This window comes from Suncus etruscus, chromosome 11 (genome assembly GCF_024139225.1).
Source record: "Suncus etruscus isolate mSunEtr1 chromosome 11, mSunEtr1.pri.cur, whole genome shotgun sequence".
NCBI lineage: Eukaryota > Metazoa > Chordata > Mammalia > Eulipotyphla > Soricidae > Suncus > Suncus etruscus.
Window position 1 is genome coordinate 47,249,370 of NC_064858.1, and position 18,450 is coordinate 47,267,819.

At 39.7% G+C, this 18,450-nt stretch overlaps 1 protein-coding gene across 1 annotated transcript in view; it reads left to right on the plus strand.

Moving 5' to 3' along the window:
* PLEKHG7 (pleckstrin homology and RhoGEF domain containing G7) overlaps positions 1-18,450 on the plus strand; it is a 74,155-nt gene that overhangs the window by 52,177 nt on the left and 3,528 nt on the right. The window contains 4 exon segments of the mRNA XM_049782934.1: positions 8,904-9,075; positions 10,610-10,725; positions 11,081-11,170; positions 13,341-13,494. Coding sequence (XP_049638891.1) covers positions 8,904-9,075; positions 10,610-10,725; positions 11,081-11,170; positions 13,341-13,494 — 532 coding nt within the window.

Here is an 18,450-nt window from a genome sequence, read left to right on the forward strand (position 1 = left end):
CTACCATCTTCTTTTTCTTAAGGGTAACTTTAACTATCAGCGAGTATTTATTGTTCCAAAAGAATTTCAGGAGTGTTTAATCCACTTCTTTGAAGAATGTCATGAGTATTCTTAGAGGTATTGCATTAAGTCTGTACAGTGATTTGGGTAAAATTGCCATTTTAATGATGTTAATCCTCCCGATCCTTGAGCAGCATATGTGTCTCCATTTTCTTGTGTCCTCTTTTATTTCTTGAAGCAGTATTTTGTAGTTTTCTTTGTATCTGTCCTTCATCTCTTTAGTTAGTTTCACTCCAAGGTATTTGAGTTTGTGTGGCACTAATATGAATGGGATTTCTCTTAATGTCCATTTCTTCACTATCATTATATGTGTATAAAAAGGCCATTGATCTTTGCATGTTAATTTTGTAGACTGCGACTTTGCTATATGAAGCTTCTCCACCTCAAAAGGAAATAGTGACTAATATACAAAGGCCACACACAAAATGGGAGAAACTATTCACCAAATGCCCATCACATAAGGGACTAATAGCTAAGATATACAAGGTACTGACAGAAGTTAACAAGGAAAACATATCTAACTCCATCAATAAATGGGGATTGGGGCTGGAGAGATAGCACAGTGGTAGGACATTTGCCTTACATGCAGCCGACCTGTGAGGGGCGTGGTTAAATTCTCCGCATCCCATATGGTCTCCCAGCATGCCAGGGCCAATTTCTGAGTGTAGAACTAGGAGTAACCACTGAGTGCAGCTGGGGATGACCCAAAAACCAACCAATCAATGAATCAGTAAGTAAATAAAAATTTTAAAAAATGTGGGGAAAAGAAATGAACAGAGACTTCCTCAAAGAAGAAATGTAAATGGCCAAAAGTCATGAAAAAATGCCCCACATCACTAATCATCAGGGAGATGCAAATCAAAACAACAATGAGGTACCATCTCATGCCACAGAGACTGATACACATCACAAAAAGCAAGAACAATCAGTGCTAGAGAAGTATGGGGAGAAAGGAACTCTCATTCACCATTGATGGGAATGCAGTCTTGTCCAGCCTTTATGGAAAACGATATGGAGATTCCTCAAAAAACTGAAAATTGAACTCTCATATAATCAAGCTATACCACTCCTAGGGCTATACCCTAGGCACACAGAAAACACAATACAAAATGCCTTCTGCATACATATATTCATTTCAGCTCTATTTACAATAGCCAAAATCTGGAAAAAGTCCAGATGCCTGACAACAGATGAGTAGCTAAAGAAACTGTGGTGCATATACATAATGCAATACTATGCAGCCATCTGGAAAAATGGAAGTCATGTAATTTCCCTATAATGGATGAACATTGAAAGCTATTATGCTGAGTGAAATAAGCCAGAGAGAGAGAAATAGATACAAAATAGACTCATTCATTTGTGGGATTTAAGAAAAATGAAAGACATTATTGTAATAATACCTAGAGACAATAGAGATGAGGGCTGGAAGGATCAGTCTACAATATGAAGCTTACCACAAAGAGTGGTGAGTTCAGTTTAAGACATAACTACATTGACAACTATCATTGGTATGAGTGAGAGAAATAGAATGCCTGTCTCAAATACTGACAGGGGGTGGGTGAGAAGGGAAAGGGAGCATTAGTAATGAGAAGGTTGCACTGGTGAATGGGGGGTATTCTTTTTATAACTGAAACCCAACTACAAACATGTTTGCAATAATGGTACTTAAATAAGAATATTTTTTAATTAAAAATTTTTATTTTAATTATGACAACAAAGATGCAAAGAAAGAGGACAGGGTAAAGTTACAGTGGCAGCCCAATCACCCATAAACAGAATTCTCGGTAGTCCCATCAATGATATCCCAGCCTTGAAATTTCAGCCAAAGAACATTAAGAAAAACAAAACTGAACCCATGTACAATACAATTACTTTGTCCCTCAAATCCCCAGTTGTAGTACATACTATTTCTTAGCAGCACACAATATAATCTAAAGACATTAGACTTATGTAACTCCTTAAACATTGAGGGCAAAGTACATTTCTCTAGTTCCATGCACATGCTTACTAGTTTAACCTCAAAAGTTTTAGTGGGTTGTTTTTCTTAAGGATTGGAGTCAAGGGAACATAGTAAAAAACAGTATTAAAGTGGCGTTTGTTTGCATAGGCCCACCAAAACATAAGGGACATGGAAAGACAAATTATGGTCTAAATACAAGGAGACCCTACCCCTGAAGTTTCCTGGCACAGGACTGACTCTAGGCTCCAGGCAAACTAGTTTGTCCAATTCAAGTCATCGTCTGTAGTGGCAATACACCTCCATTCCTCACATAGTCTCTGTTGTTGGTATCATGCTTCTGTATTAAAGATCCTGGAGTCTGCATATCCCATATTGCAGTCAGGATGGTGCAGAGCATCCTCTCGTTTCCCCTCACACTTAAGGGGCACTAGAGAGAACCATATCCTGTGGAGCAGGTCATTGTTGCTGTCAAGTCTTCTCAGTGTAAACAGAAGTCTCTTTTTAGGAGGTCGATGTCAGACCCTTGGTAGTGTCTTTCCTGGTAGAGGACTGCTTCCAGCTGTTGCTATAAAAGACCTTGGATGTTTCGTAGATAGCTTGCCTGGTTCCGGCGTGAATGGAGGATGCCCATTCTTCTGAGGTCTGTGCCAGGTCATTATATCAATGTTCAGGGTGTAAGGTACATTGTACTGAGATTTATTAGATAAGAACTTATCTGTATGTATGGTGTTTTCCCATTTTAATGTGTCTATGCAAACAAGGATCAATGCCTTGAAGCGTTATTGGTGCATCTGGAGGCAATAGGAACAAGACCAGCAATTTCCATGACATAGTTCAATCATAGGCATCAAACTGAGGGACAGTTCCAACAACAATCCTTACTGAACAGCTTACAAAGAAAGGACAAGATGAAAAGTGAATAGAAACATCATGGTAGAAGAATATATAGAGAGTTACATCAGTTAAAGAAAATACCCATAAAATATTCAAAAGATATATGTGTTCAATTTGTGTCCTTCTAAATAGTTCTGGGATTTGTTAGATCTACTGTATGTCTTAGGTCAGAGATTAGAACTATGTGTTACTGAAGTTAAGAAGGGTAAATATGGGGTACTGATGGTTGGGAGGAGCAAAATGTAGACTGGTATGAAATTGCCAGTGACAGCCTGAGTATAGCTGAGCAGCTATCTGCCACCACCAGATCAAACTCCACTCCCTAAAAATTCTGCTCCAGGAAGGAAGAGAGACCCTCCCAAGCCCGAAGGACAGGGATTTGAGCCCCACCCTAGGCCAGTGTCCGGGCCCCGCCTGGGAGTGCGGAAAACCCAGGGTGCCCCATCAGCTCCTCCCTGGAACCCACCTGGAGATCCGGAGGAATGGGGGAGAAGGGGGTCGAGTGACCCAGGTCCGGGCCCCCCTACCGTAGGCCGGACCAAGAGGCCGCTGGCACATGGGGAGGCCTGCCAGCTGCCCGTCCATGCCGGCTAATAATCCTGCTCCAGGAAGGGAGAGAAACCCTCCCAAGCCCAAAGGACAGGGATTTGAGCCCCACCCTAGGCCAGTGTCCGGGGCCGGCCTGGGAGTGGGGAAAACCCAGGGTGCCCTGTCAGCTCCTCCCTGGAACCCACCTGGAGATCCGGAGGAATGGGGGAGAGGGGGGTCGGGTGACCCAGGTCCGGGCCCCCCTACCCTAGGCCGGACCAAGGGGCCGCTGGCACATGGGGAGGCCTGCCAGCTGTCCGTGCCAGCTAAAAATCCTCCTCAAGGAAGGGAGAGAGACCCTCCCAAGCCCGAAGGACAGGGATTTGAGCCCCACCCTAGGCCAGTGTCCGGGCCCGGCCTGGGAGTGGGGAAAACCCAGGGTGCCCCGTCAGCTCCTCCCTGGAACCCACCTGGAGATCCGGAGGAATGGGGGAGAAGGGGGTCGAGTGACCCAGGTCTGGGCCCCCCTACCCTAGGCCGGACCAAGAAGCCGCTGGCACATGGGGAGGCCTGCCAGCTGCCCATCCGTGCCGGCTAAAAATCCTGCTCCAGGAAGGGAGAGAGACCCTCCCAAGCCCGAAGGACAGGGATTTGAGCCCCACCCTAGGCCAGTGTCTGGGCGGCCTGGGAGTGGGGAAAACCCAGGGTGCCCCGTAAGCTCCTCCCTGGAACCCACCTGGAAATCCGGAGGAATGGGGTAGAGGGGGGTCGGGTGACCCAGCTCTGGGCCCCCCTACCGTAGGCCGGACCAAGAGGCCGCTGGCACATGGGGAGGCCTGCCAGCTGCCCGTCCGTGCTGGCTAAAACTCCCAAGAATATTTTTTATAAAAGAAAATAAGCCTTCCATGGCCACACAGTATAAAATAAACATATTATCATACCTAAAAAAGGTGGTGAGTTCTCTAGCCTTTTATCTAACCAAATATTCCACCTAGCCCTTTCTACTTATCTTTAATATTCTTATCCACATTCTAACCCTATGGATCTCATTTGACTCCCAGACTTCAGGCTTTTACACAAAAGAGGCAACTTGCTGAAAATGCTATTAGGTGAATAGGTAGTCTAATGTGGATGTTCATTCTGCAATGTTTAGAAACAAGTGACTTCCTTGGAGAGGATGGCGGGAGGTGTGGGTTCATGTTCTAAGTCTGTGGCAATTCATAGGCTGTGTGGAATTGAGCTCTTAATCTCATGGTGGTAAATTTGACCTCCCTGTTATGTGTAGCTGATCCCTACCTATGCATGTGAACAATGGCAGGCCAAGCATGGCTTTAGCAATGAGGCCTAATCTATAGATAATACTGCTGAAACTTCTTAGAAGGTTTCCTTCTAAGAAGGAAGTCAGGCAGGGTTTTCACTACTCATAAGTAAGGTATAGAGTTTAAATAAAGGTCCCAAGAGACCAAAAATGCTATTTATTTTAGCCCAAGATTGTATTCCCCTAAGACAGATATATGATTGTCTTTATTTGAAACCCTAAATTCTTCTTGCTGCTACTCAGAATTTATTATAAACTCAGGCAGCCCCCATCGATCTAGATCCATTCTAGCAAAGGCCTTTTCTGTTCAGTGTCTTTGGAAGATGATGTTCTTTTCTGCCCTAATGAGTCTGAGAGTGAAGCCTATAAAAGAAAAACACGGCTCCTTTCAGAATGGCTAAAATAGTATTTTTCCCCCTTTGTCTGCTGAAGTCTTCTGAAGTACTAAGAGCTTCCAACAGGATTGCCTAACTCTATTGAAATTGCTAACGACTAATGGATCTTGCCTACTGGCCATCATATTAACCCTCTATATTAGTGAGTGCTGGCAGGATGTGGGGTGGTGGTCCAAGTCATGTGTTCTAAAGGAATCCCACCTGCAACCAAGGATCAACTTCCACTCTCTTCAGAAAAGTGGAGCAATTCAGCAAGGAACCGGGAACAAAGTCTACAGCCTCTTTGTATCACACCTTTTCAGTCATTACTACTTCTGGCTTAGTCACATCTAAAACTCTGTCTTCTTCCTTCTGGCCTTCCCATCCAGTGAAAATCCCAGGCAGTTTAATTGGGATAAGAGGGGCCAGAGCAATAGTATAGTGGGTAAGATGTTTGTGGTGCACATGGCCAACCTGTATGGCCAACATCTCATATGGTCCCCTGAGCCCTACCAGGAGTAATTCCTGAGCTCTGCTGGATATGGCTCAAAAACAAACAAAACACCAGAAAAACAAAACAAAAACTTGGAAAACCTGAATAAGAATTTGGAATTTTTGTCTTTGTTTTTATTTGTATACATATCTTTATTTAAGAACCATGATTACAAGTATGTTTGTAGTTGGCTTTCATTTATATTAATGTATATAGAAAGATATATATTTATATATAAGTTCTCTTTTATATAATAATAAGTTTATTATTATGTTTTCTTTTATTTATAAGTTCTCTTTTATATATAATAAGTTCTCATTTATATATATATATATATATATATAAAGAACACTCCCCCTTCGCCAGTGCAATATTCCCGTCACCAATGCCCTTCATCTCCTGCCTCCCCTCCCTCTTGCCTGCATTCAAGAAAGGCATTCTATTTCTTTCACTCACTACCATTGTCATGGAAGTTGTCAGTATAGTCATTTCTCCAACTGAACTCACCACTCTGTGGCAAGCTTCATATCATGGGCCGGACCTTCCAGCCCTCATCTCTATTGTCTCTAGTTATTATTACAATAATGTTTTTTACTTTTCTTAAAACCCATAGATGAGTGAGACTATTCTATGTCTATCCCTCTCCTTACTTATTTCACTTAGCATAATAGATTCCATGCCCATCCATATATAGGAAAATTTCATGTCCTCATCACTTCTGATGGCTTCATAGTATTTCATTGTGTATATGTACCACAGTTTCTTTAGCCCTTATCTGTTGTTGGGCATCTGAGTTGTTTCCAGATTCTGGCTATTAAGTAGCACTGCAATAAATATAGGTATGCAGAGGTATTTTTGTGTTATGTTTTTTGTGTTCCTAGGGTATAACTGAATCATATGGGAGCTCAATTTCCATTTTTTTTTGAGGAATCTCCATATTGTTTTCCATAAAGGCTGGACTAGATAGCATTTCCACCAGCAGTGAATGAGAATTCCTTTCTCCCCATATCCCTGATAGCAGTGATTATTCTTTTTTATATAATATCTTTATTTAAATATCGTGATTACAAACATGATTGCAGTTGGGTTTCAGTCATAAAAAAAAAAAAATAACTCCCCTCCACCAGTGCAACATTACTACCACCAATGCTCCCCTTTCGCTCCTTCCCCACTCTCTGCCTGTATTCCAGACAGGCATTTTACTTCTCTCACTCATTAAAATTGTCATGATAGTTGCTAGTGTAGTTATATCTCTAACTGCACTAAACACTCTTTGTGGTGAACTTCATATCATGAGCCAGTCCTTATGGCTCTCATCTCCTGGCATTAATACAACTATGTCTTTTATTTTTCTTAAAACCCATAGATGAGTGAGACTATTCTATGCGTTTCTCTCTACCTCTGACTTACTTTTATTCAGCATGATAGTTTCCATGTCCATCTATGTATAGGAAAATTTTATGACTTCACCTCTCCTAATGGCTGCATAATATTCCATTGTATATATGTATCACAGTTTCTTTAGCCATTCATCTGTTGAAGGGCATCTTGATTGTTTCCAAAGTCTGGCTAGTGTAAAAAGTGCTGCAATGAACATAGGTGTGAGAAAAGTATCTTTGTACCGTGGGGTTTTTTTTGTTCCTAGGTATATCTCTAGGAGTGGTATAGCTGGATCATATGGGAGCTCAATTTCCAGTTTGTTGAGGAATTTCCATATTGTTTTCCAGAAAGGCTGGACTAGACAGCATTCCCACCAGCAGTGAATGAGAGTTCCTTTCTCCCCACATCCCCTCCAGCACTAATTGTTCTTGTTCTTGTTGATGTGTGCCAGTCTGAATGAGAATTTGGAGGTTCATCTAGTTCCTCTTTCTAATTTATTATACAGAAAGAGAAGGGAGGCACTGAAGCCAGAATTCTAACACTCCATGTCCAGATTCTATTTCCCAAGGGACTTGCTTCCAGAACCTACCATGAAGAAAGATTCCCAAATTTATAAAGGATTATCTTATAGGCTGCAGATAGGAAGTAATTCCTGCCTGTGATCAAGTTATGAAAGAGTAAATTGTTAAGCATGAGTCTATGAGAGGAAGGAGGGTGGGTTGGAGGGGGCAAAGATCTTGAGAATAAGTTCTCTTTACAAAATGACACCATGATCAAAGAAACAAGCAGATGAAACAAACATAAGATTTTTTTTCTCAGATGTTCTTGTGTTTCTCATATACCATTTATGTATTAATCCACAGCAATAAGAAAAGCTCCTTACTATCTTCCCAAGGCTTGTATGCCTGTAGTTGACTCTTTCTCCAAACTCCCCCTGTTGAAACTGTTTCTTTCTCCATCTTTTTACCCCTCCTAGATCCTGGAGATCTAGGAGAAAGAAAAGCAGAGGACACAAGCAAGAATAAATGTCAAACAAGGTTAAGGCACATATGTTCATTTATTTAATCAGCATTATTAATGGCACCTAGGGGTTGAGAAGGCTTTACCAAATCCACCAGTGTACCTTTGCCTCTTAACCTTGATGACATTCCCCACTTAGAATGGTTGTGTGTGGTTCTAAGTGATGCTGATGACTGCCTTCTTCTTTGCTGGGCAGACAAGATAGTCAAAGGATCCTTGTAGTTCTTTGCTTGAACAGTAACAGCTTTAATCAGGGATGTTCTATGATGCTTCTTAACCACATCTAAGAAACCAATGGCAATCCTAAATATCACACAGCTAAAGAGCTATTTGCTAAAAGCACTTGAAAAAGCATTAACTCGGTTGTGTACCACTGGTGGCTCACACTTAATTGCCACCTTTATTTAATGTAACTTAATTGGTTTAATAAGGTTTAATTATTGTGGCTCACAATTAATGTAACTTAATGGACACAAATTGTTGTCAAAGTATTAACATGGAATTTTCAAACATAAAAGTCTAGTCCATGGCTTCTGCATTGTTCCAGTGAATTCACAGGTGTATCCTGTCCATGACTAAGACCTGAACATATTTTTGTAATTCCCACTTCTCAGTGTCATGATCAGGAAAAATAACATATTTTAATAAATTATTTAATTGAATTACTGAGACATACAATTACAAAGTTATTGATGATTGAATTTCAGTTGTACAATGTACTCTTCACCAGTGCACATTTCCCACCACCAATGTCCTCAGTTTCCTTCATATCCTTCCCGCTGCCTGCCTCTGTTTCAGACATTTTGCTTCCCTCTTTCTCTCTTTTCCTACAAAAAAAGAAATCGCTTCTAAAAGTTTGCTTTTTGTCTTCCCCAGTGGTGTGAGCAAAATGAGCAATGCAGGCAGCTTCATCTTACAGAGCTCCTGGTATCCCCTCTCCACCGACTTGGTATCCCTTGCTGCTGAAAAATATCTGAAAAAAAGAGCACAGACTCTACTGAGAAAATCGTGGTCTTCTCCATCAAGGAGAAGGTGGAAAAGTCAATTCGTAAGTCTCTGACCAAGTTCCCCAGAGCTTCACTGTAGGTTTTGTCCAAGTGCTGAGAGATTTCTAGTAAGTATATGATCCAAACTCCATCCTAGAAGGTCACTCCATTGACTTGAGGTCATGGCTCTGGGGAAAATGTGGATTTGACTTTAAATACATTGTGATTTGACACACACAAAACAATGGCTGAAGTCACATCCTGGCCAACCATTGAGAACTTCAACACCAAGTTTACTCAGGTCACAGCGCTGTCCTGAGGCTTTTAAAAGTGATTTCGGGCAGGAAAAGTTTGACTTCCAGATGATTGGAAGCACTTTGCCTTTCACATACATACTCAGCCCACACCCAAAGCATATTGGAGTAAACAACATGGAGAGCCCTTCCGGGAGATAAATGACTATCCATCTTTTTTGGGGGGTAGCTAAAATCCAGGGCCAAACTAAACATAGTGTCAAATATAATCTTTAGGACTGAAACTGAAGGATGGAAATAGAATAAGCTCAGTGATAACTTAAGTGGACATGTGAAGCTCTGTTTAACCAAGTTAAATTTAGAAAATTAGTGACATTTGGTCAAAAAGCCAGATTTCTTGGAGGAACTTTCAAGTCAATACTATACATTAATAACCATAATCAGCTGTAAATATCTGATACCTTGCTTGGGTATAATCCCTTTATTAGTTGCATGTGCAAATTTTAAAAATAAAATAATCATTGAAGAAATAGTTTCTTTCTTCTTTTTAAGTTTTTAGTTCAAATATAAAACAACTCAAAAAGGGTTGTACAGCTCAGTGGAACAATGCATGTTTTACATGCATGAGTCCTGGATTCAGTCTCCAGTACCAAAGGGCAGGAAACATCATTAGAGAAGGACATTTAAAAACACTGAAGGAGGATTCTTTAAAACTTCTATAAAAAAAAGTACTACTCATCTTATAGGGTGGTAAGAGTGAGGAATATTTTCTGCAGATGATTCAATAAATTATTAATTTGAAAGGAAGGTGTCTTGTGGCCTTTCATTAGTTCTATGAACTTAAAGATAATTAATCTCAAGAATTCCAACTGTTTAATTCTGTGAGTCTTTGACTTGTCCTCCTTGTTTCTGAAAATTATTTTAAAATCTCAAGAGCTGTATATTATTAGAAAATAATGGAAAATAAGGTCCTACTGAAGGAAGATGAGTAAGACAGGGAGATACATTTGTCCAATAGTCTTTATTTATTGATGTTTTTCTCTTCATTTAAAGAGGTCTTTGGAAGAAGAGAAAGCTACCAAGGACTTTATTATTATTATGGAAAAAATACATAATATAGTCAAACCAACTGAATTTAGTTAAGCTTTCTTTTCTTTTTGTCTGCAAGGAGCCAGCTTCAAATTAGTGACTGCTTCAAAGCCATTTACAGAGCAAGCACACAGATACACTTTATTTCTCAGGGCTATCAATGTCACTAACAGAAAACAAACAGTCATAGTGAGAATGTATGCAGCCATGTCAGATGCATTTTACAATATGTTGAATGTATCTTGTCTTTCAGGAGAGCTCGAAGGAAAAGTGAAATGGCTTGACAATTTCCAAAAATGTAGGCACCTTCAGGAGATTATAGTGTGGCCTCCTCTCTGGGAGAGGGATAAAAGGTTTTTTATTTCAGAGGTACAAAAGGGGGTCAATTAGGATGATGTCTCTTTCTGGATTCCAGGCATTTGGGTGGAAATATATGGCATCTTACAAAGGTTCCATCTGTCCTCTGGTATATTATGTCTAGTTTTAAGAGCCAAAAGTTAAACTTTTATCCCAGGGGATATTTTTGTGGGGGGAGGTTGACATTATTGGTCCATTCTTGGGCTGGAACTTCAGTGGGTTTTTTACTGTCTCTTCCATTTCCTATGTCAGCTACTGAGGTTTCCAGATGACAAAAGATTTCTAGACAGATAGTGATCCCAGCTCTAAGAATGTGTTCTAGTACTGACACTAACCACATCTCCTTGATGCTTCTTTGTCCTTTAAGTACCTGAAGCATGTTTTTAAAGAATACATGGCTGAAAACATCTTGTCACCAACCAATAAACACCTTCTCTATGAAGGAAAATTAGCGTTGGCAGGTAAATTACCCCTACACACACAGACACACATATCTTTATTACCTTGTCCAATTGCTGTTTATTGAAGGATGGGCAGACTTTCCTTTGTGTCGGCCCAGGTGCCAGAGAGGGTCATCTACAGTGTTATAGTTTATGAAAACACTCTCCCTTAACTAGCATGTAGTTTGCGTTCTCTCTTTGAAATGACAAAACTATATACATTTCATGCTCTTGTTGCTAAGAAAGAAATAGTATATATGAAAGTATATAGTCATGCATGACTAGAGTAAACAGTCAGTGTCCACTGTTAACAGCATCGTTATACTCCTCCAGTGAGCTGGACAGTCATTAGATTGAGACTCTGTTTAGAGGGCTGGAGGGATGATTCAACCCTAGTTGAGCACTTGTTTTGCATGCTAAAGGAGTTTGTCCAAATAGTCCCCCAAACACCACACACAAAACAATCTCCAAGTTCAGAACAAAGAATAACCCCTTAGAATCACTTGAAAATAAAGACAAGAGAATCTATTATGTAATTAATGAACTAAGTGAAACTATTGGAAACTACAAGATGTTTGCTTCACCCCCTGGTTGGGAAATTGCAATTGTGAGTGAGTAGTGGACCTGAAGGTAAGTTCAGATTCAGTTCTTGGGAGTGGAAGTGTGCAGAGAAGGGTAGAAAGGATAGAGAAAGTGTAAAAAATCCTGGATAAACTGCAGAGTAGGACAAGCGGTTTGAAGGGAGAAGTCCCTGGGAGATCTGACTTCCGGTAGTACTAACTTCAAGACTCCCACCCCCCTCCCCCAGCTTTGCTTGTTCGACCTGTGGAGCCTTAGGCCAGTCACAGCAATTTCTCAGCAGCAACTCCCCATGCTCTGATGCTAGGTGGTAAAGATGAAATGAGCTTATGACTATCCAAGTACTTGAAAAAGAGAAGTTAGCACAGTCAGCAGTTAAGAAACATTACATTGAGGGGCCAAAGCAATACCACAGTGGGTAGGGCATTTGCCTTCTACATTGCCAGCTTTGGGTTCAATCATCAGCATCCAATATGACACCCCTGAGCACTACCAGAAATGACACCTGAGTCCAGAGCCAGAAGTAACCCCTGCTTGCACTGTCCTTGCTCCTTAATACATAATATTGAACTTGAAAACTGTAATTTTTCACATTTTAAAGAAACATCAACATCTTCTATATTAAAAATCATTTAATTAGGGGCCGGGCGGTGGCGCTAAAGGTAAGGTGCCTGCCTTACCTGCGCTAGCCTTGGACGGACCGTGGTTCGATCCCCCGGTGTCCCATATGGTCCCCCAAGCCAGGAGCAACTTCTGAGCACATAGCCAGGAGTAACCCCTGAGCATTACCGGGTGTGGCCCAAAAATTAAAAAAAAATCATTTAATTATTTACAAATTAGAGAGCATGTAATTTTTGTAGAGTCTATTATTAGATCTCATGGACAATATTGGCCGAAATGAGATGTCCCTTTGATTACATCTAACTGAATACTATATAGATACTATTCAGTGGTTCTCAAACTTTTTAAACAGGGGGCCAATTTACTGTCCCTCAGACCGTTGATGGGCCAGACTATAGTAAAAACAAAAACTATAAACAAATTCCTATGCACACTGCATATATCTTATTTTGAAGTTGAGAAACAAAATGGGAACAAATACAATATGTGGCCTGTGGGCTATAGTTTGAGGACCACTGCTTATAAATGAAGAGCTTGCCATTGAAGTGATAAAATCTCTCCCAAAAATGGACAGCTCCCATTATATTAAATTTGGGGATCAGAATATTAGACGTTCAATTTCTATGTTCTTTAGAGAAATGTTTTTCAAGACCCAGGAAGAACAAGGTGGATTCTGTTTCTTTTGGGGGAATATGGCAGGAAAGGGGTAAGCACCGGGCCACACCCAGCAGTATTCAGTGCTTATCCCTGACTCTGTACTCATGAATCATTCCTGGCAGTGTTTGGGGAACCATATGGACTTCTTAGGTATCCATATGAAGTTCTGTGGATCAAAACTACATGGCTAAGTGCAAGGCAAGTACCCTACCTGCTGTACAATCTAGCTCCAAGACTATGACAGATTTTCAAAGTGTTTGAGAATGCAGTTTAGCTGACATGCCAATATTGACTACTTAGTAATGACATTGTTTTCCTTTTTTATTTCAGAAAATTGGAGGTGTATATACTAGTTCCATGTGTCCTTCACTTACTCCTGAGCTACTAACAGTTATTAAAGAAGGTGGTGCATGTACAGTATTAATCCAGCCCATTCCATTAGATAAACTGATAGTTCAAAGTATTGATCCTCTCCAGGTGTCAGGTATGTTTCTATTCCAACCATTCAATGTAGCTGCTTGCCATCAGAATGTAGTATTAGCTAATTTTGGTTACCAAGACACAAATCCAGTTTCAGTCTTCCCAAAAGAAAATTCTGGGGTGCCATATGGTTGTATATCATCACTTTACATATTAGTTATTTGCTTAGTTTTTTAAGTCAGACTCTTCTTGGTAAAATAAAGTTAACTTATCTTAGTGAGTTGCCAGAGAATCAAAGAAAATAATTCATGTAGAAGTCTCAATAAATAACAGCTCCTATTAGTAATTTATCATCAGTATGATTATTACTGTTGAATCTCTGTGTGCTCCAAGATATTTCACCATGACCAATGTAGAGAAGTTACCCCAAAAATATTTATAAATTACACAGCTAGTCACGTATACAAGTAACATTGGTGGATGTTAGGGTCCAGAGTTGAAGGACAAGGCTGAACAATGGAAATAAGGCAAAACAACACTTTAATTCATCAACCACAAACTGGCTAGTCAGGGCCACCTCCCAGAGGAGGCAACCTCTGCCAAGGTCACAAGCAAATTCATATAGGGAGGGGATGAGGTCCTAGCTTCATATGATCTTTAAGATTGTCTATTGTCTAGGGCACCTTCCTACCCTCTCTCGTATACTTTTCAGGAAGACTATCTGGTATGGCCAGGTAGCTCAGGGAGATGTTAATGGAAACTTAGGCTTGAGAAAGAGAAGATTAAGATGTCTACAACAAGTGACCTTTTACAAAATGGCATCCCTCCTTGCTTAGAACCTGGCCTGACAGTGAGGGGGAAATGTGTACTGGTGAAAAGTGATGTACACTAAATGACGGAAACTCAGTCATGAACAACTTTGTATCTGTATATCTTATGGTGATTCAATTTAAGAATTTATTATTTGCAAAAGGAAAGAAATTAAGTCACATTTACTTTGAACCTGAAAAACAAATGTCTAATCTGCCTGAGTCCTGTGCAAAAATCAGCTAGGAATGGAAGTCAGGACTCTCCTCTCTGTTACCACGAGACAGCCCTGTTTTATTGTTGCTTATTTGGTCTGATTCATAGACTGACTGTTATCTTATTCCTAATGTTGCATTAATACACCAAGGCTGAAGTTTTCATTTTAAAAACTCCATATATATTATGATGTATTATTTATAGTTATATATTAACATTTAGCTAATGCAGATATCATATTTATATATATGAATCTATTCAACCATTATGTCTTGTTAATTAAGATACCAGATAGGAAATGATAGAAACAGACTTTACTTAGCAAACATTTAGAAATTATGTCAGCATATTTTTTCTTCCTATTTCTCATAATTTGACGGGTGTTGGACTTCATGTGAACTAATTTGGGAGAACTTCCTGGCCTGTTTAAAACATTCAGGTTTCTAATTTTACCATATAGTAATTTGTTTACTTATAGCCCTTACTTTGATATGACTTCCCTTTAAATAACTAAATTAAAATTTTTAAAGAAAGAGTCAGAGCAATAATAGTAAGTGTTTGCCCTACACATGGCCAGCCCAAGTTTGACCCCAGCATCCCATATGGTCCCACAAGCACTGCCAGGAGTAAATCCTGAGTGCAGAGCCAGGAGGAACCACTGAGAATCACAGGGTATGCCCAGACAAAAAGAAAAAAATATTTAAATGAGAGATAGGGTCAAAAAGAAGAAATAACTACATTGCTTACCATTATTTTTAATACATTTATGTACAAAAGTCCAGATAATATGCTATTTCCTCTGGAAGAATTCTGTGTTCCATAATTTAACCGAACTTTGTATTTCATCCAGACTCAGAACTCATTAGCTAAGTAAGGGTTTGCATTTATTTAAATGGACTTGTTCAGACTAATACTAGTGCAACCATTAGTTTTAGAATAAAATTTTAGTTGTATAGTTTTGGTAATCTGCATTAATGTCCCACCTTCACTTTTTTCTTTTTTTTTCTTTATTTAAACATCTTGATTACAAATATGATTGTGATTAGGTTTCAGTCATGTAAAGAACACCCCCCACTACCAATGTCTCAAATCTCCCTCCATCCCACCCCACCCCTACCTGTACTCCAGATAGGGTTTCCAGTTCCTTCATTCATTCATATGATTATGGTAGTTCTCAGTGTAATTATTTCTATAACTGCACTCACCGCTCTTTGTGGTGAGCTTCATGAAGTGAGCTGGAAATTCCACCCCTCCTCTTATTGTCTCTAAGAATTGTTGCAAAAATGACTTTTCTTTTTCTTAAAACCCATAAATGAGTGAGACTATTCTGCATCTATCTCTCTCCCTCTGACTTATTCACTCAGCATGATAGATTCCATGTATAGATAATTTCATGACTTCATCTCTCCTGATGGCTGCATAATATTCCATTGTGTATATGTACCACAGTTTCTTTAGCCATTCCTCTGGTGAAGGGCATCTTGGTTGTTTCAAGAGCCTGGCTATTGTGAATAGTGCTGCAGTAAATATAGGTGTGAGGAAGGGGTTTTTATATTGTATTCTTGTGTTCCTAGGGTATATCCCTAGAAGTGGAATAGCTGGGTCGAATAGGAGCTCAATTTCCAGTTTTTGGAGAAATCTCCATATCGCTTTCCATAGAGGTTGGACTAGACAGTATTTCCACCAGCAGTGGATAAGAGTTCTTTTCTCTCCACAACCCCGCCAGCACTGATTGTTCTTGTTCTTTGTGATGTGTGCCAATCTCTGTGGTATGAGATGGTATCTCATCGTTGTTTTTATTTGCATCTCCCTGATGATCAGTGATGAGGAGCATTTTTTCAAGTGCCTTTTGGCCATGTGTATTTCTTTTTTATCAAAGTGTCTGTTTATTTCTCCTCCCCATATTTTATGGGATTAGATTTTCTTTTCTTGTAAAGTTCTGTCAGTGCCCTGTATATTTTTGATATTAGCCCCTTATCTGATGGATATTGTGTGATAGTTTCTCCCACATGGTGGGTGGCTCTTGTATCCTGGGCACTATTTCTTTTGAGGAGCAGAAACTTCTCAGCTTAATGTATTCCCATCTGTTTATCTCTGTTTTCACTTATTTGGAAAGTGCAGTATCCTCCTTGAAGATGCCTTTAGTCTCAATGTCATGGAGTGTTTTATCAACGTGTTGTTCTATATACCTTATGGTATCAGGTCTAATATCAAGGTCTTTAATCCATTTAGATTTTACCATCGTACATGATGTTAACTGGGGGTCTATGTTCGCTTTTTTGCAAGTGGCTAACCAGTTCTGCCAGCAACCCTTCTTAAGAGGTTTCCCCTGCTCCACTTAGGATTTCTTGCTCCTTTGTCAAAGATTAGGTGATTGTAAGTCTGGGGAACATTGTCTAAGAACTCAAGCCTATTCCACTGATCTGAGGGTCTGTCTTTATTCCAATACCATGCTGTTTTGATAACTATTGCTTTGTAGTACAGTTTAAAGTTGGGGGAAAGTAATGCCTCCCATATTCCTTTTCCCTAGAAGTGCTTTAGCTATTCGAGGGTGTTTATTGTTCCAAATGAACTTCATAAGTGTTTGATCCACTTCTTTGAAGAATGTCATGGGTATTTTTAGAGGGATCGCATTAAATCTGTACAATGCTTTGGGGAGTATTGCCATTTTAATGTTAATCCTGCCAATCCATGAGCAGGGTATGTGTTTTCATTTCCATGTGTCCTCTCTTATTTCTTGGAGTAGGGCTTTATAGTTTTCTTTGAAAAGTTCCTTCATGTCTTTGGTTAAATTTACTCCAAGATATTTGAGTTTGTGTGGCACTAATGTGGATGGGATTGCCTTCTTGATGTCCATCTCTTCCCTACCATTTTTGGTGTATAAAAAGGCCATTAATTTCTGTGTATTAATTTTGTAGCCTGCCGCCTTGCTATATGAGTCTATTATTTCTAGAAGCTTTTTGGTAGAGTCTTTAGAATTTTCTAAGTAGAATATCATGTCATCTGCAAACAGTGAGAGCTTGACTTCTTCCTTTCCTATCTGGATTCCTTTGATATCTTTTTCTTGCCTAATTGCTATAGCAAGCACTTCCAGTACTATGTTGAAGAGGAGTGGTGAGAGCGGAGAGCCTTGTCTTGTTCCAGAATTTAGAGAAAAGGCTTTTAGTTTTTCTCTATTGAGGATAATATTTGCCATTGGCTTGTGGTAGATGGCTTTAAATAGATTGAGAAAGTTCCTTTCATTCCCATCTTGCTGAAAGTTTTGATCAAGAATGGGTGTTGGGGACCTTATCAAATGCTTTCTCTGCGTCTATTGATATGATCATGTGATTTTTATTTTTCTTCTTGTTGATGTTGTGTATGATGTTGATAGATATACAGATGTTAAACCATCCTTGCAATCCTGGGATAAAACCTACTTGGTCATAGTGTATGATCTTCTTGATGATGCATTGGATCCTATTTGCCAGGATTGTGTTGAAGGTCTTTGCATCTGCATTCATCAGGGATATTGGTCTGTAATTTTCTTTTCTGGCAGCATCTCTGTCTGGTTTTGGTATCAAGGCGATGTTAGCTTCATAAAAGCTGTTTGGGAGTGTTCCCGTTTTTTTCAATTTCATGGAAGAGCCTGGCTAGGATTGGTAGTAGTTCCTCTTGAAAGGTTTGAATGAATTCATTAGTAAATCCATCTGGGCCTGGACTTTTCTTTTTGGGCAGATGTTTGATTCCAGTTTCATTTTCCTCAATAGTGATGGGGGTGTTTAGATATGCTACATCTTCCTTACTTAAATGTGGAAGGTTATAAGTGTCCAAGAATTTTTCCATTTCTTCTAGGTTCTCATGTTTAGTAGCATAAAGTTTCTCAAAGTAGTCTCTGATTACCCTTTGGATCTCTGCAGTGTCTGTTGTGATCTCCCCCTTTTCATTTATCAGGTTTCTCAGGTTATCAGGGTTATCAGGTTTCTCTCTCTCTCCTTCTTTGTGAGTTTTCCCAATG